Source organism: Blastomyces dermatitidis (genome assembly GCF_000003525.1).
Source record: "Blastomyces dermatitidis ER-3 genomic scaffold supercont1.5, whole genome shotgun sequence".
NCBI lineage: Eukaryota > Fungi > Ascomycota > Eurotiomycetes > Onygenales > Ajellomycetaceae > Blastomyces > Blastomyces dermatitidis.
In genome coordinates, this window is record NW_025544778.1 from 732,295 (window position 1) to 754,380 (window position 22,086).

At 44.8% G+C, this 22,086-nt stretch overlaps 4 protein-coding genes across 6 annotated transcripts; 1 reads left to right on the top strand and 3 right to left on the bottom strand.

The window, feature by feature from the left end:
* The first annotated feature begins 510 nt into the window (after nucleotides 1–510).
* Nucleotides 511–2,445, top strand: BDCG_04818 (3-isopropylmalate dehydrogenase A). The gene is made up of 5 exons (XM_045420463.1): nucleotides 511–757; nucleotides 835–855; nucleotides 1,002–1,070; nucleotides 1,144–1,239; nucleotides 1,323–2,445. Exons 1-5 carry the CDS (start codon nucleotides 707–709, stop codon nucleotides 2,178–2,180), a joined length of 1,095 nt encoding a protein of 364 aa, XP_045276564.1. The 5' UTR covers nucleotides 511–706; the 3' UTR covers nucleotides 2,181–2,445.
* A 5,951-nt stretch (nucleotides 2,446–8,396) lies between these two features.
* BDCG_04819 (anaphase-promoting complex subunit 10) lies at nucleotides 8,397–9,930 on the bottom strand (the record flags this gene model as incomplete). Its single annotated transcript, XM_045420464.1, has 2 exons — nucleotides 8,397–9,373; nucleotides 9,465–9,930. The coding sequence occupies 2 exons, from the start codon at nucleotides 9,928–9,930 to the stop codon at nucleotides 8,397–8,399; spliced, it is 1,443 nt and encodes a 480-aa protein (XP_045276565.1).
* Nucleotides 9,931–10,056: 126 nt separating this feature from the next.
* BDCG_04820 lies at nucleotides 10,057–13,345 on the bottom strand. Of its 2 annotated transcripts, XM_045420466.1 has the most exons (4): nucleotides 13,137–13,345; nucleotides 12,170–12,917; nucleotides 11,694–12,070; nucleotides 10,057–11,601 (listed from the first exon to the last, which is right to left on the bottom strand). In XM_045420466.1, exons 2-4 carry the CDS (start codon nucleotides 12,423–12,425, stop codon nucleotides 11,194–11,196), a joined length of 1,041 nt encoding a protein of 346 aa, XP_045281021.1. In that variant the 5' UTR covers nucleotides 12,426–12,917; nucleotides 13,137–13,345; the 3' UTR covers nucleotides 10,057–11,193. The 2 variants fall into 2 exon arrangements, with proteins under 2 accessions (XP_045281021.1, XP_045276566.1); XM_045420465.1 differs by having other exon boundaries at nucleotides 12,170–13,345.
* A 27-nt stretch (nucleotides 13,346–13,372) lies between these two features.
* On the bottom strand, nucleotides 13,373–21,531 carry BDCG_04821. Of its 2 annotated transcripts, XM_045420468.1 has the most exons (5): nucleotides 21,305–21,531; nucleotides 19,274–21,228; nucleotides 18,896–19,161; nucleotides 16,771–18,829; nucleotides 13,373–16,636 (listed from the first exon to the last, which is right to left on the bottom strand). In XM_045420468.1, exons 2-5 carry the CDS (start codon nucleotides 19,532–19,534, stop codon nucleotides 16,064–16,066), a joined length of 3,159 nt encoding a protein of 1,052 aa, XP_045281023.1. In that variant the 5' UTR covers nucleotides 19,535–21,228; nucleotides 21,305–21,531; the 3' UTR covers nucleotides 13,373–16,063. The 2 variants fall into 2 exon arrangements, with proteins under 2 accessions (XP_045281023.1, XP_045281022.1); XM_045420467.1 differs by having other exon boundaries at nucleotides 19,274–21,531.
* Nucleotides 21,532–22,086: the final 555 nt, after the last annotated feature.

A 22,086-nucleotide genomic window follows, 5' to 3' on the forward strand; every position in this document is an offset into this window, starting at 1 on the left:
GAGCATCGGATAAGAATCCTTACAGCTGAACGATTGTTGTTGGTAGAGGTGGTAGGTAGACCATGTAGACGCGGAGCTGAATAGCGCGCCTGAAATCCTTCAGCATGAGGCTACGGAACTGAACCAACTGAAGGCCAGCAATATCCATCAATTGATAGTATGAACGTGACGCTTGGCCCATTACTATCAGAATCCCACCGCAAGGAAGTTTGGTGGATCTAGTTCCTGAAGTCCCTCTTTGCTGATTGTAAGTGACGGGAGACATTAAGCATGTAGGAATGGTGATGGATATCCACATTTGTTATTTCAATCATAATAAATTCTCTCCTGCACAATATTCAAACCCGATGACCATCAGCCGTAACTATAGTTCAGTTCCTGTTGTAAATTATTTGCAGCTATTCAATCTATAGGTACGGAGTATTGTAGCATTGCATCAATGTCACGGGACATCCCGATGTCGGAGCGCGGGGTCACTTGAAGGGGCGGCTCTGCTGCACCTATCGGGCCGGTGCCTTTGTTTTCCTCCCAGCTTCATTATCCCGCACTGTCACTGCTCCTTACTCCTTGCTTGATATCTTCTTCTTCTCAATTGATCAATTGCTTTCCCGAAGCGCGCTTATTCCGATTGTTCTAGCTGCCAATTCCTCTTCCAGGTTCTCCCTAGCGCCCTTCAACCGCCCCAGAGGTATTTACACCGTTCACAATGGGGAAATACAACATTGTCGTCTTTGCCGGCGACTATTGTGGTCCGGAGGTAGGTGGAATTGACCCCTTGAGCTCCTCATTATATAAGGAAATGTACTGTGCAGTTGCTAATGATTTGGTTTCTAGGTGACCGCGGAAGCTATCAAGGTCCGTTCGGAAGCACATGCTCTTTTTTTTTAAATAGTTCCCTCAATAGGTTACGAGAACCGATGCTTAGTTTAGGAACATGTCTCCAGTGACGAAGGCTATTTAAAATACTTTACACATGTCCTAATATATGTATACTGTTATAGGTTCTCCGCGTCGTTGAGAAGAAGAGAGCCGACATTGAGTTCAATTTCCAGGACCATTTACTTGGAGGGGTCAGTATGGCCCTTCTCCTAGACTGTATCTTCAACAAAGAGCTAATTAAATCTTTTTCATATTGGCATATAGGCCGCCATTGACGCAGCCGGGACAGCCCTCACCGACGAGGCCCTAAATGCCGCCAAAGCTGCAGATGCAGTTATTCTAGGCGCAGTGGGAGGACCAGTACGCCGCACACAATTCCAAAATACCATCTTCGCATGTTAAATATAAAGAAAACGACAAAACGCTAACCCACTTAAATCCAGAAATGGGGCACCGGCGCCGTCCGCCCTGAACAAGGAATCCTCCGCCTCCGCAAAGAAATGGGCACCTTCGGCAACCTGCGACCCTGCAACTTTGCCGCCCCTTCCCTCGTCGATATCTCCCCCTTAAAAGCAGAAGTCTGCCGCAACGTCGACTTCAACATCATCCGTGAGCTGACGGGCGGTATCTACTTTGGCGAACGCCGCGAGGACAACGGTGACGGCTACGCGCTTGATACAGAACCGTATTCGCGCACGGAAATCGAGCGCATCGTCCGTCTCGCGGGCCACTTGGCACTGCAGCACGACCCGCCGCTGCCCGTGTGGAGCTTGGATAAAGCCAACGTGCTCGCGACGAGCAGACTGTGGCGCAAAGTCGTCACGGAGATTATGGACAAGGAGTTCCCGACGGTGAAGTACGGGCACCATCTGATCGACAGCGCGGCGATGTTGATGGTGAAAGACCCGCGAAAGCTGAACGGCATCATCGTCACGAGCAATCTGTTCGGCGACATCATCTCCGACGAAGCGAGCGTCATCCCCGGCTCGCTGGGCCTGTTGCCCAGCGCGAGTCTGAGCGGGATCCCCGATGGGAAGAGCAAGGTTAATGGCATCTATGAACCCATCCACGGCTCCGCGCCGGATATCGCTGGCAAGGGTATCGTGAATCCCGTCGCTGCCATCCTCTCCATGGCAATGATGTTGCAATACTCTCTCAACCGGCCTGCGGAAGCCAAGGCTATCGAGACCGCTGTGAGGAACGTCATTGAGGCTGGTGTGCGGACGGGTGATATTGGAGGGAAAGCAACGACGCAGGAGGTCGGCGATGCGGTTGCTGCGGAGTTGGAGAAGATTTTGTAAGGGTAATTTTTACTTTAGAGCAAACAAGTACTAGGGGAACAACGACTGGGAAAATTGGTATTTTGGTTTCGGGCACAGGTTTTTTTCTTTCCCTCATGAACAGGGTCATTTGGCGCATGTGTAAATACAAAATAGAGCATAATGAAAAAGGGTAGCATTCAAAGTAACCTAATACAAGATCGGAACTATCATGAACTAGAAGAAGTAATATTTATCATTATTTTCTTGTGGATGGGCCATTTTTTCGTCCAAGTCTGCAAATGAGAGAGTTTTTAAAAACAAAGCGAAACCATTGACTGTCAGGTCACGTGATCTGGCTTACTAATCCTTCCACCATATAACTTCTCACAAAGCTAGCAACCTTTCAATCACACAAGCTTTACACCTTTCACAGGTTATGAGACCCGTTTTGCGCAAAATCGCTGCCAATTCGGGATTCCTTGTCAATATATTCACTATTTGAACTACTGCTTCATTCGATACGCCCATCAGGAGTTAAAATTGTCTTATTCTATCAGTATTGATGTGTTTGAGATCTTGATGATCAATAATACTACTGCTCGCTTAAAAAAGAGGCTTGCAGAAAACGCACCACATTTGCAAAAAAGCAAGAAAAAGAGAACGATATTGGCAAGGATCCAATAAACAAATATCGAGAATTCAATAAACGAATATCAAGATGGCGGATTCAATACGATCACGCCCACACACACGTTCGCGATCTCGCGTCCTTTCCACTGGATCAGTTGCAGTTGATGATGATGATTCTTCACACTCACGCTCTGCCAGTGGACATCCTCCTGGAGCCTTTGAAAGCTCCATTGAAGAACACCCCGCAACACCCTCTTGATTTGAAGCTGGTTTGAATACAGCTCCTGACACAGTCAGGCCGGCCCCCCGATCTACTTGACAGCTTGATGAAGCTGGTTCTCATGAATTCAACAGTTCAGGCGAGGCAATATCAGACCAACAGATGAAACATCTCAAGATGATGCTTGAGATGGACAAGAGGAAGCAAAGAGTCTTAGAACTCAAACTATAACTGGAAAAACTCCATCAACAGAGATTCTCATTCTTCACAGATCAATCACAAAATATCAACAATCATTCTATCATCACATCAACAGCCACATGAAATTCTAATCTCAGTGAAAGGTTGAAATTCAATCTTTATGAACTGAATAGCTGTGTTGGCAAGGCAATCTCTCAATTCAAGAAAGATGTCAAGAATACTGTGAGATCAAACAGTCTAACTGATACATTCAATTACATTATATAAAGTATCTTCATGAAATCAAAACTGGTTGATGCACAGTGTTAATATATAATAGAGAAACAACAGACTCAGAACTCTCTATAAAGAGATGATGAATAAGCATTATTCTGAGATGTTAGAAATCAGTGACTCTACACATTCATCTCAAACTTCTTAAGTGCAGGTATCAGATCACATTTCTTCAAGTATGATGAAAATCAGATTACTTATACTCTATAAAATACAATTGAATAGAAATACTCTGTTCTTAAAACACAGTTACACTGTGAGACAGTTCTGAAATTCATGTCTCTTAATAGTACACAGGTCATTAATCTACATATATTCTTTAATAAGTTTCAGTTCATTATTATAAAATTGAAGATGTTGAATACTTCTCTCTCAGATGTATGAATATTTGATACCTTCTACTCAGTTCTACTCAATAATTGAAGGAATTATGTTCAGAAAAAGATAGAGAAGATACAGGATTTCAAATTCACAGCTGTGATATTGAATGTTGATCTTCTCATGAAGAAGATCTGTTTACAGCTTGATTCTTTAAAAGATAAAAAGAATCTGCAGAATATAGATTCTGTGATTAACACAGCTACAACAGCTACAACAGTCATAACAACTATCAACAACAATATATTAAATTTGACCTGTGAAGATTATACTGAATGTGATTGTAGTAGTACTCAAGAGAGCTTCTGAAACTATTGAGAATTAGAAAATTCACCTACATGTTCTGATTGTGAGAGATCTCACTTTGACATCTGTTAATTAATCAATTCAGACAGTGCTTCAGATAATTGAAGAATAAACAATACTGTAAGAATAAAGAAATTCAAGAAAAAGAAGGAAAAGAATAATAGTGAGAGTAGAACTCAACTATTCATTACAGATAAATCAGACACCTATCAGATGACAAATCTCACAGAGGTTATCAATGTATCAGCCTGTTTTATGAAATCTTACAAGAATTCTCTCACTATATGAGATAGTGACACTGAATGCCACATAGTAAGTGATAGATTATGATTTTCAGAACTTATAGCAATCAATGATTCAACAGTTTAAGTGACTAACAAGGTCATTATGAAGGTTCAGAGTGTCAGCACTGCATTTATCTCAGTGAGTGAAAGATTGATAGAATTCAATTATGTATACTACATGTCAGAGCTATTCACAAATCTGATCTTCACTGAGCTGATGAAACATCAGAGCTATATTCATCATAATATGCAAGTTAATGCTGAGAACTACTTTGAGTTTCTGTCATCTATCAACAGTGATATCTTCTACATCAATCTGTCTCACAATAATATTTACATTCTATTCAACATTTCACTGACATTTCATGAGATAATGAACAATTCAATGTATGAAGCAGTGACATATGTGATCATTTCAAAATCAAAGACAATCTCAACAGATTACAATCTGAATGCTGAGTCTTTGAGATCTTTCAGCCATGAGAAGGTTGAACAGTTAATCAATCTTAAGAATTCAGATACTGATTTCTTTGTTATCTCATCTTCATCTTAATTATCTGCAGTTCTTCTGAAACAGCTTCTGATAGATGAGTAGCATCACTGACTTGATCATATCAGTGAAAATAGTATATTAAAAATGACCAGAGACCTGTGATTTGATATTATCATTATCAGCTTGAAGAAATTATCATTCTGTGCCACATGTGTTAAGTCTAAACAGAAACATGCTTTCTACAAGAATTTCACACCATGTCATGCCACCCGCAAGACCTTGAAGATTTGAATGAATATATTCAGTGATGATGAGACTCTTGAAACTGAGAATGATATATCATCTTATATCAGCAAGAAGCTTGCAATGATGATAACAGATGATATCACTTATATGAGGTGAATATTTCTATTGAAATGCAAAGATGAGATGTTGAGATATCTACAGATCTTCAATCAATTCATCAAGAATCTGCTGAGACATGATATTGTAATCATTCACTCAGATTGTGAAGAATTGAATTCAAATGCAGCCACAGCATATATGCTCAGTGAAGATATAAAATAAGAGCTGACTCTCTCTTATACTTCACAGTAAGATGAAGTATCTGAACAATCAATCAGTTTGATTATTGAGAAGTCTCAATCACTATTAATAGACTCTTCAGCTCTGAAAAAGATGTGAAGTGAGGCAGTTATTGCAGTCACAGAGCTGCTTAACCTTATATCAATCTCAATGATATTGTATGAGAGCTCTGAAAATACAAAGCCAATTACACTGTATAAGGCCTGGCTTGAAGCTCTACCTTCTGCACACAGTATTTGCTGATGAGGTTGCAAAGCATTCTTGAAGATAGTTTCCAAGCTCATCAATAAGATAGCTTCTCATTTCAAAGAGTTGATTTTTGTGAAATATAATGATTTTATCAATTATAGATTGATGGACCCCTTCAATGAGTGTTTATACATATTAAAAGATGTAGTCTTCCGCAAGAATCTTCATCTTGTCAATTCATCAATACTGACTACAATGCACAACCTGAAGGTTCTACTCAATACAGCCTGTAAAGCAGCTGCAGTGATTTCTTCAGTGACATCAGGCCTACTCACTGCAGCCTGTCAAGAGACTGCAGCAATTTCTGATCTATATGTTGATGAGGAAATTCAACCTGAGTGTTCATTATTTCTTATACCTACTAATAATTGATGAATTGACTATGATATCTTCACAAGAATATCTACCTTTTTAGTGCAGAATACACTGAACTTCTCAGAACTCACAGTTGAATCTAATGACTCTCTGACATCTATAAGAGATATCACTATAGTGAGAGAATCAACAGTGAGGAAATCTTCAGTGAGAGACAGTCTTGAAGACCTATTCATCAATCTCAAGATTACTGCACTTCTGATCTTGAAAAACCTCACACATGCCAAAGCTTCCATGAAATGAAAGTATTATTACAAGGCCTGTGTTAAAGAGATCAATTATTTGAAACAGATAAAGGCCTGATGACTGATTGAGAGAACATCACAAATGAGTGTTCTTCACAGCCAATGAGTATTTAACAAAAAGTTCAATAATATGAGTGATATTATTCACTATAAGGCCCGCTGAGTTGTCTGTGAAAATCTTCAATAGAAGAGAGTCAATTACTCAAGAATCTTTGCACCTGTCATCTCTACATCTACCTCACAAGCTCTCATGATGATCTCAGCATCTCAGGGATGATATATTCTGCAGATTGATATAATAACCACATTTTTGAACACTCAACTGCCTGCTGATGAACAGATATATATGAATCAACTCACAGAATTCCGCGAAGACTGTGGTGATCTTGTGTGTGAGTTGATACAGAGACTCTACAGTCTTAAGCAAGCAGCACTCTTATGATATGAAGAGCTGCAAAAGATGCTATTGCACTTAGACTTCTGTGTCAGTCTCTATGATGCTGAACTATTTATTCACAATGGAAGACAGATCTATATAATCATCTATATGAATGATGTCTGTCTCTACAGCCTGAAAATTGAAGACCTGAACTGGGTCAAAGCTGAAATCACTGCTAATTACAAGATCAAGGATGTAGGGGATTTCAACTGCTATCTAGAAATGAAGATTGATAGAGATTTAACTTCATTGATATTATCTCAATCTCTCTTTATAAGAAATCTTCTGAAGAAGTTCTCAATGAATGACTGTCATTCTACATTCACTCCTATGAAGAAGAACATTGATTTCATGAATGATGATGAGAAACTGATTGTATACACAGCAGAATTTATTCTACAGTTCTATCAATCCAGTATCAGATCTCTGCAATATCTGGTATTTAATACATGTTCTGATATGAGCTTCGCCGCAGGATTCCTTGGATGATTCAGCTCCTGGCCTATATCAAAGAACTGGGCCATGTACAAGTGTACACTCCGATACCTACAGAGTTCAATCAATGAGGGTATAACCTATCACAGGGGTGCTGAAATTGAACCTGTAGCATACGCAGATGCCGATTGGGCCGGTAGGGATCCAGGATCCCGTTCAATCACCGGTTATATCATCTACATGGCAGGTGGTCCCGTTGCATGGCGGAGCTGCCGGCAAACAGGGGTCTCCAAGTCATCAACAGAGGCCGAATATATTGCATCCTCTGAGGCCGCATATGAGCTTGTCTGTCTCCGAGAGCTTCTAGAAGATGCTGGATTCATCCCATCCCGCTTCAACAATCTGAATGCTGATGATCACCCCATTCCCACCACAGCCAATGGACTGGCTTATACAATCCATGCCGATAATAAGTCTGTCATAGAGCTATCCTCTTCTGAAGCAATTCCACGCCACTCAAAGCATATAGAGGTTCATTTTCACATCCTTCAGAATCTTATCTGCAAGAATGAGATATCTATCTGATATATTTCATCTGCTGAGAACACAGCGGATGAGCTTACTAAACCACTTGGAATGTTGAAATATACGCATTGGAAAGAGAATATAAAGAAGATAGGGGGATAGGGGGATAAAAAATGATGTATATCATGACTGGTTTTTCATTACTTCACATTTTCCAGTCATTTTTTGTACCTGTACTTGATTTGAAGGCGAATTTTGTATATAGCATCGTGTATAGTTACTCTGGTGAGTGGGGGTGTCAGGTCACGTGATCTGGCTTACTAATCCTTCCACCATATAACTTCTCACAAAGCTAGCAACCTTTCAATCACACAAGCTTTACACCTTCCACATTGACTGCTTCGAGGGTATTCATAGCTGAGGATGAATGAAACATGAAAAGAAAAAGCAAATGATCAATGCGCCTAAACCACCCTCGACCAAACCTGTAAAACTCCAATTTACGTATAGTTCCACCCTCCCCAATTCGCCAAGCAATGCATAGAAACAAACAGGAACGGGGAATACAATTAATAGATGTACACGCACATTCATGCGCGTTGACACACAACCCCCTCCTACCGAATCTCCATCTCACCCATCCAACCATCCTCATCAAACGCCGGGCCAAACACCTCTTCGTCATTCGCAGCGGCTCCCCCTTGATCCGCCGTTACAGACGAACCAGCCCTAACTTTCCTCGCAGCATCAGCAACCGCACCGCTACCGGTTGCGCCGTGGGGCCTTAGAGACTTACGGCCGCTCTCGCGGCGTGGCCGGGCAAGGCGGCGATCATCACGCGCAAACACCTGGAAGCCGCGCACGTGCGTGTCTTTGCCGTTTTGGTGGTTCTCGCTGATGCGGACTTGGATTACCATGGCTTTGAGGACGTTACCGGATGATGGGTCCGTGTCGGTGACATCGTCATCATCAGCATCATCCTCCTCCTCCTCCTCCTCCTCGTCGTCGTCGTCGTCGTCGTCTTCATAACTCCTACTCCCGCCATTGTTGCCATCTGTGCCATGATCGATTATTCCATCGTCACCATGAGTCTCATGTCTTTGCCTAAAATTCGCCAATCCCAGGCCCGCGTACCCCGCCGCTCTCGCTCCCCCTCTCACTCCATAAAAATTCCCACCAGTCCCATTACCTCTCCGCTGATGGCTCCCACTCTTCCGCCGCCCCGTCTTCTCATGCCGTCCTCCCACCCCTTGTAAATCAATATCCACCCACCCGGCAGGCGCCTCCCCCTGCCACGTCGCAAACTCCACAAGATCGTTTCCGCCCATGCCAGCCAGAAATATCATCTTGGTAGGTGTGTAGCTCTCATCGAGTTCGAAGTCAAGGTATACGCGGATGCGGACGATGGCGACGCGTTTGAAAAAGTGTAAGGTGAGGGTGTGCGGTTGGGGCCCGTCGGATTGCCAGAATTGTGAGGGGGACGGGTGGCGGAGGGCTGCGATGCCGCAGCCTGGTTTATGCGTTGATACTGTCCAGGAAGCTAGGGAGGAGATTTCGCGTAGGTTCGCGGGGATGGGGGCTGAAGTGTGCTTTTCTGCGAAGTCTGTTAGAAAGGGCTTTGTTTTGTTTTGTAAACTCAACGGAATAAAAATAACTAATGTCTAAGAAAATATATATATATTTACCGTCATAATCCTCCTCATCCTCCTCCTGCCCCTCCTGCCCCTCCATCTCTTCCTCACCCTCCTCATCTCCCAACTCCTCCTCCTCATCCTCCTCATCCTCATCACCTTCATCACCTTCATCCCCTTCATCCCCTTCATCACCCTCATCACCTTCATCCTCAATGTCAACATCGATATCATCATCTTCATTATCACTAAACCCCTCCCCGCTCTCCTCTAACTCATCCTCCGCATCTACAAGGTCAGCGTCACCAGCAATGGACAAATTGCGCACACGAGCATGCGCATTATGCGCAGGAAAAGTTTCCGCGCGCGGGCTCCGGGCCGCCCCGCGAACTGGATCCTCGAAGTTGGGATGGCGGTGGTGTGGTCGTCGGTCATTCGCGGGGGTTGAGGCAGACGCTCCGTCTTCGCTCGGGAAAGCGGAGTGGTCGCGGGCGCCCCGTCGAAGGCCGTGGCGGGGCATTAGAGATAAAGATTGTTAGACACGGATTGCGGCTTCATGTGGAAGTTAAATTTTTGTGCATTCCGAAGGAACATCCCCCTTCTCTTTTCTCGAGCTGCGGGGACGGAAAATGTTGTTTTGGTTGCGGAGGATTGGCGCGCGTGTAAATTATCTAGGAAAGGGGTGCCTGACGCCAGATCATGTGAGGGAGCTCAGAACTAGGTACCTATAATGGATAAATTCGATTCCGAGAACAACTTTGAACCAGGGAGACACAGGCTTGCTCATGATTATGATATGAAGGCTAACTGTGAAGTAAGATTGACCTAAGAAGAAATAACACGGCGATTGAATTTAACATATAAAAGAAAGCAAAAAGTAAAAAATCAGCAGAGTTATAAAGCTTTCTTTTTACACCTTGACAAAACCTACAAGGAAGAAAAAAAAAATTGAACAATAGAAAGACAATATAAGAAAAATATTAAAGAGAAAGGGTAAGGAAAAGAAGAAACTGAGAAGAGAACTGAAAGAGAACTCGGTCAAACATGCTGAAAAACAACAATGCTAGAGAAGATACGAAATAAATAGAAATTTTAAACGTAATGATAATAATTAGAAATAATAGTAAAAAAGGAGTCAAGGTCAAGAAATCAGAATACAAGAAGAAGAGAAAAGTAGAAGAGTAATAATAATAATAATAAATGAACTAAAAAGAATGAGGTGGATCTCGACAGAAAATGAATACATAAGTAAAGCGAATGAGTAATCGAATCGCTGCTTGCAAAAGAATGAGATACTAAGAAATACAAAGAGGGAGAAGGCAAGAAGACAAGCAAGAAGCCAATGAATGGGAAGAATGCGAAAAAGGAATTAAAAAAAGAAGAAATAGAAGGACCACATATCCGCTCATGTCAACCCAACCTGTTGTTCATCGTTTTATTTCCCTCCTCAATTTTGCATATAGGTCCCCCAACCCTACCCAGAACATGTACTCCCATTGGGGCAAATGGTTAATGGAAATAGAAACAAGACCATACAAGGGCAATAAAATATAAAATAAAGAAAACAAGAAAGAGAAAATATACAGACCGAACGAAAGGGAAACCAGACTGGCAGCCCACACTCATACTCTCTCCGGTGTGGGTATCGCGTAAGGTCAGAGCGGGAACCAAAACAAAGGAGTGTTTCCCATCCATTCCAAAACGTAATCGACAAGCCCAAGTTCGATTCCATTCGATTGATGAAAAGCAGCAACATAAAACAAAACATAACCACTTTTTATCATCACCGCTTCTTAGCTCCGGACGACAATCCCTGCTGCCTCCTCCTCATTAAATCCCCCTCTGCCAACCACCGGCTAGCCTTAACCATCTGCACAACATTGATGAACTGTTTCCCCGCCATGATCGGTGCCGAAATACCCGTGATGACCCATGGCCAGAAGCTGTCCATCTTGTTCGCGCGGGCAAGCTCGAGGGCGCCGGCGCTCCAGGGGCTGGAGAAGAGGCTGGATAGTGGAGCGAGTGCTGGAGAACCTGGTTGCGCGGAGGCGGTGCCGCACCCTACTCCTAGTCCTCCTTCGCCGCCAATGGGTTGCAGTAGGGAAGGGGATAGGGTAGGCGAGGAGAAGGAGAGGAGGTAGAGGCCGATGAAGAAGAGTTCGTTAAAGAGGCAGAAGATGAAGAGGACGGTCTGTTTTGTGGGGCGTACATAAAGCATTAGTTAAATGGGATGGATGATGGATAATAAGATTGTTTGTTGTTGTTGGAGTGTATAGTTCTCACCCTGCTATTATAGTACTGGTACAGGATCCAACTCCTGCTCGAATCGACTTTTTTGTGGCTCTGACCCGAACCACCCATTGTCAACGTTGCATACATATGCATGTAGTGGCTTGCGAGATCGAGGCTGATCAGGCCCTGGAACATAATCGCCCACCGTGGCCATGCAGAGCTCAGGAACACCAGCAGGCAAGCTGTAGTGCATCGATCCGTCACCATATCCAGAACTGCACCGAAGGTGGTGGATTGGTTGAAGTGGCGGGCTGCGACGCCGTCAAGGGCGTCCAGTAGACACGATACGCTGTAGAGGAGAGAGCAAGTTCGCGGGTGCAGGGGCATATAGTAGAGGGAAGCGATTGCGAGGAAAACACGGAAGTAGCCTGGGGTCAAGACAGAGGATAGGACGGGACGCGGGTTAGCATTTGAGGGTGTTAGGGCGTTACAAGACATAACAAGGAAAAAGTAGAGTTAAAACCCACCGATTATATTAGGATAGAAAAGGAATATATTCTCTCTCTGTTCCGCTACCACGGCGGGGGAGCGGGATCGTCTCCGCTTGGAGGTGGAGGAGGTAGAGGACGAGGTGGAATGGGGGGGGGGTGTACTGTTGCTCTTGTGCACAGAACCATTGACGGTGGGCATGGAATCCTCTATCTCATCATGAGATGACGGTGGCGCTAAACCTGCGCCTGCTGCTGCTGCAGCGGCCTTTTGCCTTCTCGTGCGCATACTCATTTTTGTAAGAAAAAGGCGATCCCTCCTCGAATAGCCTGCCTGAAGCTGTTGTAAAAACGACGAAGACGGGTAGGTACTGCGGAGGTGTCGGATCGGAGCTTGGGAGTGGTAACTAGTTAACCGTGAGGACAACTTATTACTTAATAAAGGTGAAGTGGGAACGATCGAGCTATCAAGCAGGGATGGGTTATTATTGCCCGCCAGTCCGGAGCAGAGGGCGGTTGATGGTGGAAATGTAGGCGGTTGGATGCGGGGGATTCGCGGAGGAGGAAGGAATTAAAAAGAGTGTGTTGGAGTGAAAAAGGATGCGGATGGTTTGTTTTGTTATAGTTAGGAGAGGAGGAGAGGAGGAGAGGAGGAGAGGAGGAGAGGAGGCGGAGAGTTGACTTTTTAATTTTTTAATTTTTTTTTTGGGGGGGGTCCAAACAACAAACAAGACTGCGAAACAAACAGCAATTCTTCGAGATTAGTTACTGCGTAGCAAAACGTAGACTGTTGTGTTGGATTAGAATATATAAATTATAAATTATAAATATGGTCATGTACAGTACAATAGAATTAAATACAACCTGACAATGCTCGGCGGGAGGAAAGAAGGAACACCGCAAGGCTGTTTGTTATTTTGTTTATTTCTTTCTGTAGCAATTGATAGATAGAGAGCAATGAAAAACAGGACAAATGGAAATGGCAGCTGGGGCTGGGCTCACTCACTCACTCACTCACTCACTCTGCAATGATGATGGATTATTTTTTAATTATTATAACTGACTAAATAAGTTAGGTGTCTAAGGGAAATAAAATAGTTGAGAATAGCTGCGGATGAAAAGGAATGTCGAAGGAGAGAAATGAACATCCAGCAAGCTGTAGAAGAAAGGTGGAATAAATAATAAATATTTAAATATTTAAATATTTAATGCGACGTCACTTCGGAGCATTAATGATTTTAACTAAATAATAGTAACTTAATAGTTAACTTAAATATTGGGGGAAAAGAAACAAGAAAAAAAAAAAAAAAAAAAAGAAGAGACAAAGAAGAAAAGAAAAGGAAAATGAGTCTTCAACAGAGCTAAATAAGGAATTATTGTATTATTTGTCTGCCCTTTGAGCAGAATTGTTCTTTTATATTTAAAAGTTGAATAATTAATGGCATAAATAACTAACTGGGATATATTTTATTCTTTCTTTCTTCTGCGAGTACTTCTTATTTTTTTAATTCTGAAGCTCAATAATAAATTATTAGCTAAATATTTATGATGGCGCCAAGGATTCAGGGGTAAGGATTTGAGGATTGAAGGAATAATGAATATATAAGAAAGTCTGATATCTAACATTGATATCATATCTATCCATCTGGCTGCTTCAATCTCATCCTCATCCTCATCCTCATCCTCATCCTCATCCTCTTCCTCTTCCTCTTCTTCTCTTTCTGATCCACTGCTTGCTGACTGTTTTACCAGGAGGATCTTGCTGCCTGCTGCTGCGCCACAAAGGCCCCCCTTCTAGAACCTTTCGTTAATACGGATTTCCCTTCCTATCGCCGCTACCTCTCTCCCTTCTGCAATTAATCCCCTGACCGTTTGCCGCCCACAATGCTACGGTGGGAGTTTGGTAAAGATGAGAGCCAAACTGTTGAAGCTGAGTATCCAGGCTGAGCAGCATTTGCCTACTTGTGACGAACCGTCTGGAGGCCTTAATTAAACCCACGAGTTCCATGCAATACCTGACTGAATTAAACGCCCGATATCAGGTTCATCTGCAAGAGGAGTGAGTGTCATTTATGCACCAAAAGCCTGCTCGAGAGATCTAACTGTTCCCGCTGACGGCTCAAAACAGTGTGCACAAACTCAGAAAATAGGCCATCAAAATTTCAAACATCCTTCGGGGGGGGGGGGGGGGAGGCTCTGGGTCTCGGACGTTTGGAACCCGCTGATGGACGGACCAGCAGCCGGAGCAGCGGATATTATTATAACTAAACATGCCAACAATCTGCCTCCTTGGATTGATTTTGGCTGCTTCCTTTTCCCCTTCCCCTTCCCCTCCCTTCTCGAAATCTAACGAGATGGTACCTTACTCTGTAGTCAGCTCGCAACCAGAGGAGGAGGGAGGGTGTTGGAAAAAATTGCCAATTCAGATCACATAGCTCCTCCCCCTCTCTCCGGCGCCGCACGAGGTTGAGAATTAAGGAGATGCTCTTAACATTCCATCCACGATGGAATGAGATTTTGCAGTTTGCAGCAAGTTCTTGAAGAGACAGACGATTTTGAGCCAGGAGGTAGGATCTTAACCGCTCATGATGCATACGCACTCCATTTATTAACTACCCTATTTTGCTCGTCAAGTTGCATACATAAAAAAAAAAACTAACTGAAGAACGCAGCTAGAAAACAAGCTGGCTGGGCGAAGAGGTTGTTGACTCCATCCACTCCACGGCCCTTTTGAAGCCGCCCCCAGAAAGAGAAAAAAGACGCGTAGAAGAAATCAATAATAATCAATCACAGTTTTCCAAGAACATAACCAAAAACAAGAATGATAATAATAATAAAAATCCTGAAAGTAAAATGAGATGGATAATAGACAATAATAATACTAAAGAAAAAAAAAATAGATAAAGCAAATAAATAAAAAAAAAAAATAAGCACAAACTGTGGGTAATTGCCGTTTTTTTTTATCTAGCCATGTGTATGTAAACTACTCCGTACTTCTTTTGAAAAAATAAAGGGGAAAAAAAAAAAAATTCAAGAAAGAGAGAAAAAGCAAGGGAATGCTTTTTTGTTTTGTCTATGCGACTCCAATTTAAAAAATAAAAATCGCATTTGCAAGTCCAAAAAAAAAGAAGGGACTTTTGTTATTGCACCGAGAATTCCCATGATGCATCCCAACTTTTTCTCTTTGTCAACTTTTCTTCAACATCCCCCTCCCTGTTCATCTTCTTTCTTTCGTTTTCTTTTTCTTTTTTCTTTCGTTCTCGCTCATCATTTTCTTTTGTTTCGCACCCTACTTACCTATGTTAAGATGGAAGGAAAAAAAAAATTGAAAATAAAGAAAATGAAAAATATATATCAAGCTCACCAAATCTCATCCCCCGTCCCGAAAAAAGTTGCGCGTTCGCAACACTGACTCGAGTGCTTTTGTTTTGTTTTGGTGGAGGCGGCGAGTGCGCATTTTGTGAATGTAAGAGGTGAGGTTCCTTTTTCCTCCACTGAAAAGGAATTGGAATTTGCTTTGTTTTCTTTTTTCTTCTTTTTTCTTTTTTTTTTTTTTTTCCCTTTTCACCCGCCCAGCCATTCAGAGAACTGGGCCCCCTATTTTCAGGCGCGGGGTGTGATGGGAGGGAAAATCGAGTGAACGAGCAACCACCGAATGTTGAGCCTCGAGGATGAGAGAGATGGGATGATTGATGGATGGGGGGACCAACCAAGCAAGGCTGAGAGACCCTGCCACGCACCCGCTTGTGCTGCGCGAAAAAGAGAAAAAAAAAATAATCCTCCCAACAGTCGCAAACACATACGGAGTACATGGCAAAACAATCAACCTCCCAAAACAAAAAGAAAAAAACCAAAAAAAAAAAAAAAACCCCAATTTTTTTCCCCCTCTCCCCCCAACCCTCCTCGGCGGCGGCGCGCACGCGCGTTGTTTTTCTACTGCTCACTATCGATGATCCGCGCATCGCCAGACGACGCCTTGGCCTTGGTCTTGCGGTCCTGGCGGCGGAAGTAGACGCGCTTGCCCCACTTCCACGCCTCGACACCGGCAAAGAACAGCGCCGCCTCGATAAAGACAATGCCCCACTCCCACGAGATGCCCTTGTGCTTGAACACGACGGTGTTGATGACGGGGATGTACAGCAGGGGGAAGATGGTGATGAAGCCGGCCATGATGGCCCAGAAGAGGAACTGGTTGCGCCACACGTCGTATATCCACTGCGTGAAGTATTTCTTGGACTTGGGCTGCATGCGGAAGAAGCTGCGGCGCATGTTGACCATCTCCCACGCGAGGAAGAGCGCGAACCACGTTAGGCAGACAAAGGTGGTGGCGCGGGCGCGGAAGACGGTATCGCACTGGTCGGTGTAGGTGGTGTTGCAGCCGCGTCCGAGGTTGCCGTCGCCGAATCCGTACAGTACAAGCGTGAAGGAGGCAAGGCAGAGGGCAGACATCCAGAGGCCGTAGGCGAGGATATCAATGATGATTTCCCAGGTGAAGATACCTTGTTTCTGTATTGAGATTTTGGGTGTTAGAAAACTGAACAAAGAGTAGAATTTTTATTTTTTATTTTAGAGAGAATGGTGTGGGTTTGTTTTTTTTTTTTTTGTTTTGGGGGGGGGGGGGGGGGGGAATGGCAACATACGCTTTGAGGTGGACGATCCATGATATCGGGAGCGGCAATTTCCATACCGAGACCCATGTCAGGCATTCCAGACGTGATCATGATAATCCAGAGAATCTCCACGGGTGCCAACGGGAACACGGACTGGTTATCGGCGTCCTTGAACGCCAATCCGATCAGCAAGGTACAGGCCTGCGCAATATTCTCGGCCAACAGATGGAGGACGAATTTCTGGATGTTGTCAAAGATACGGCGACCTTCTTCGATGGCGTTGAGGATCGAGGCGAAGTTGTCATCAGTCAGAACGATATCGGAGGCATCCTTGGCAACGTCCGATCCAGACTCGCCCATGGCAATTCCAACATCGGCATGTTTGAGAGACGGCGAGTCGTTGACTCCGTCGCCGGTCATGGCGCAGAAGCGGCCGCGTCGGTGAAGTGCCTGGATCATGCGGACCTTGGTATTTGGTGCGCATCGGGCAATGACCAGTGGGAGAGTGGGCAGCGCGTCAACTTCATCGTCGGTGAGTTTGTCGAATTGGCCAGCCGTCATCACCATGGCGTCAGCGACATCCTTCGCCACATTGCTCAGGTCGCTTGGGATGATGCCAACCTGGGCAGCAATGGCCCGTGCGGTACCAGGGTGATCGCCAGTAACCATGTGAACGGAGATACCCGCACGGAAACATTCTTCGATAGCGCCGGCGGTTTCTGGGCGAGGAGGATCGTAGAGGCCGATCAAACCGCGGAAGGTCAAGTCCTTCTCAACTTCGTCACGGTTGTAATCGCCATCCTCCAGCTGCGATCCCTTGTATTCCCGACCGGCGAGTGCCAAAACACGCAGTCCCTGGGCGGCAATGACTTCCATGTTCTCAAGGATCTCATTAGAATGCTCCTCGGTCAGTGGGATGGGCCCTTCGCCCTGGTTCCACACGACGGTGGTACATGCCTCAAGAACACGTTCAACGGCACCTTTCGTGTAGACCATCTGGCGGCCTTCGTTCCGGTTCTCGAAAATAACAGACATCTTCTTGATGCTAGAATCGAAGGGGAATTCAGCTTTCTGGTGCCATTGGGCATTGTCACCCTTGGTCCACCGGTCCCTGTTCCAGTTGAAGCGAGATGCGAAGACCTGGATAGCGATTTCTGTAGGCTCGCCACGAGCATGCCACATATCCTGGTCATTCTTGTAGACGTGAGCAAGGTTAGCCATGGACGCAATGTCGAGGTATTTGACAAGATCGTCGTTGTCTTTGAGAAGGTCTTCCGGGGAGATGCCTTCAGCCGGTTCGTCGTTGGTAGCTGCTTTCACGGGGGGCGCGGCTTCGAAGCCCATAGCGCCAACGTGCGGGTTGAACGGCTCATTTGAAGTTCCGATAGAATATGTACCGCGGGATGGGATCCATGCCTTCTTGGCCACCATCTTGCCCTGGGTCAACGTTCCAGTCTTGTCCGAGCAAATATTGGTGACGGCACCGAGTGCTTCCAGCGAGTCAAGTTTGCGAACGATGACATGTCTTTCAACCATCCGCTTGGTGCCAACGGCCATAGTAATTGTCAAGACAACAACCAAACAGGCGGGAATCATACTGAGACCAGTTGCGACAGCGTAGATGATAACTTCGTTTTTGCTGCTGAACTCGTTCGCAGCCATGACAATGATAGCGAACAGCACGGCAACGCCGAAAAGAATCAAAGCCAACTTTGAGAGTTTGCGTTGCAGGGGTGTGCCGACGTTGACACCGAGGAATCTACCCACGGCATCCGTGCCGGTCAAAGCCCATGCCTGCAGGTACCAGCGCTTTTTGGTTTCGCCCTCGGGCCCCCGCTTCACAGCACGAACTTTCGAGTCAGTTGCGCGGAGAGCGGCAGCGATGGATCCGATTTCAGTCTTCATGCCGGTCGAGACAACGACACCACGGGCGCGGCCTCGGGTTACGGTTGAAGAGCTGTAAGCAATATTCAGTCGGTCGCCCGGGCCGGTATCTTGCTTGAAGACCTGGTCCGCATCCTTCTGGACGGGAAGGGATTCGCCGGTAAGCAGAGCCTCATCGGTTTCGAAGTTGACGGCTTCCACGAGTCTACAGAAAACAATTAATTCACCAGTCCTGCAGATAATATTTATATTGTGTTTTGGCAAGACTCACCTGATATCCGCAGGGACTGTGTCACCAGTCCTGAGTTCAACCATGTCACCGGGAACGATCTCGAGTGAAGGAATGGTAGAGGTATTCCCCTCTCGCGAGACGTTACCCGTGGGAGAACTCAAGGAACGCAGAGAATCCATGGTCTTCTCAGCAGCGTACTCCTGGAAGAAGCCAACGATGATATTGAGGATGATAACGGCGGCAACGACGCCACCTTCGATCCAAGATTGAATACCAAAACTGACGGCCATAGCCATGATAAGGACCTATTACACCACGACAACATAACACTAGATCAGCCAAACAGAGTTCCATACAGAATAAACAGGGGGTGGGAAAGGGGGAAAAGGGGGAAAGGGGGAAAGTGGGCCGCTTAACTAGCATCATTGCGTTGGCCACCTGGCTAACGAGAATCTTGACGATGGAGACGCCCTCGCCGCCCTCGAGCTGATTGGGACCATAGGTCTCCAGACGGCGCTTGGCTTCTTCGATAGAGAGGCCATCTTCGGGATCGGTTCCTAGTTCGCGAATAACGGTATCGTAGGAGAGCGAATGGGCGGGGAGAGAGAGGAGGCCCTTCTCCTCGCCGTTGCTCGAGGTTGTGTCGCTGTTGGGAGGGAGTTTCTCTGATTTCTCCATGATGATGGTAGAAAAGAGATTATTTTAAGCAATAGATATTTGCTTTAAATGGTAGTAATATTTGGTTGTAGATTGGATATATGTACGAACAGCGACGATGGAAGAGCGGGCTGGTCTCATTTGGAGAGGAGGAGACCTTGGCCGACAAGACAGAAGAAGCGGAATTCTTGTTTCGTTTATAATTTTTTTCGTTCTTTTCTTGTTCTTTTTCCCTTTTCTTTCTTTCTTTCCTTCCTTCTTTCTTCTCTTTTCTTTTTCTTTTTCTTTTTCTTTTTTTTTTTTTTCTTCTTGATTCACGGACAGAGGGGAGAGTTGTCTAAAGCTACACTTAAGGGCTATGGACGGTATGCAAGCATAGAACAAGGGAACAGGAGCTCAGCTAGTCCGGGGGAAAGGGGGATTCCGCAGTCAGTCAGTCAGCCCGCGATTCTCTCTATTGTGCAGATGAATCACCGAGCAAAATGACTGACGGGAGACGGGGAGGAGAAGATAGAGAAGAAGAAAAAAAAAAAAAAGGAAACAGAAGCTGGGCAGGGCGGGCCAGCCGGTTAACTTATATATGACGACGGGTATACGGAGCAGCTTAGGGAGTGTTCGCAGCAATCCCGGCAGTCATCATCATCTCATACCACCGGTGGGACTTGTGGGAGCGGGCAGCAGAGGACTTCTTATTAAAGCGTAGGGAAATCTTGGCCCGGCTTGGCCAGAGGAAATGCGCAAAATAACCAATCCGATAATCCAATAATCCAATCCAGTGAAAAAGAAAAAAAAAATCGCCTCCGTGGGAAACAAAACAGGAATCAGATACTAAAAATATTAATGTAAACTCTCTCGTCATGCCCCCAGCCTCCAGGTGGCTGTACACTGTACAGGAATAACCAGATATTAATCCAGTCGTTATTCTTTTATTTTTTTGCCCACACAGAAAAAAAAAAAAGAAGAGAAAAGACACCCCTCTCCTCCTCCTGCTCCTCCTCCCCCCCTCCCCCTCCTCTAGCTGTTACAAGCTGTAACTCCTCCTCCTCCTCCCAGCGTATTGAGTTTGCTGGTTAGAATAGTTGTTGACCTGTGGGCGAGCGAGCGAGTGATGAGTGTGTCCAGTGTCCTTTGAGTCTTTGACCCACGGTAGCGTGGAGACTTAATCCTGATAACATTTCGAAGCCTTGCCCTTTTCAAACCTAGCAACGGATGGGAGAACCTCATGGTCCATGGATTGCCTGTGCTTTGTTCCTCTCCTCCCCAACCATGACACATGAGCCAGTTTCATCTTCCTAGTAGGTTGTCTCCGCTGTGTGTTTGGTTCCCCTTCTCCCTCTCCCCTCTCTCCCATTCTTCCCCCTCCGTCCCTCCCCCCCACTACCACCACCACGTATAGGCCATTGGCCAACTGTTGCTTGGCCAAGGTTACACTGAGGACCGCATCCCTGGGGAGGAATGCTTGGCGGGGGTCTTAGCGTCCAGGTGGGAAAAAAAACAATTATTTGCCTGTTCTTGTCGTCGGCATTTTCCATTCGTAGGAGAGCGGGAACTCTTCTGTGACCTGTCGTAAGGGGAGGGGGGGAAGGAAGGTTAATAGGTTCGAATAGTTTCTTATTAGAGAGAGAGAGAGAGTGAGAGAGAGATGAAAAGGGAATAGGGAATAGGGAATAGGGAATAATGATAATGATAACTACTATACTGGCGACACCTCCGGACTGGGTTCGGAATGGAATCAATACGCTCGCTGTAACTACATGTATGTAATGTACATGTACATACACGGTAACTTACGTAGTTTGTAGTAACTTATACAAACCTCAACCACCTCAACCTCGGGCGGGTCGGTTCGGTCTGTATCTTCCAGAAGCTTTCTTTCTTTCTCTCCCCTGCTGTAAGTTATTAATTATTATTATGACTGTTTCAGGTACAGATTATATTACCAAAACCATTCCGCAAATGGCAATTATCCGCCTGCGTGCTTCAACTTCAACTCATGAGAATCTCTCCTCCAGAGTGGCATCATATGTATTATTATTATTATTATTATTATTATTATTATTATTATTATTATTATTATTATTATTATTCTTGTGATTATGATTATTCCTCCGGACTCTCTCTCCCTCAGAACCAGCAAATAATGGATGATGTATTCTGTGGCTAGATCTAGCTCTGCACTGCACCTGACGTTTCTCGCCGCGCTCTTGGCAACGGAAACGGATTGTCATTCCCCCCATTATTATCAGCATAAATGCACATTGCGGTGAGCGGCATGGGGGTTGGATAGAGCATGGGGGAATCGGATGGGAAGAGCGAGCACGGAACAGAGCACGGAGTATGGAGTATAGTAAGTTATGACCAAATTCCCATGCGAAAAATAATACCGTTTGTCGCACTGTTCCTGCGTACAAGCACACCGCATATCTTGTCCATCCACTACTACTATTATTATTATTATTATTATTATTATTATTATTATTATTATTCAGAACCAAAATAATTGGGGTCCTTCTTTCCGTTGCATTTTATGAAACAGCTATACGTTTCACTGTACTATTGACACCTCCTAGGAG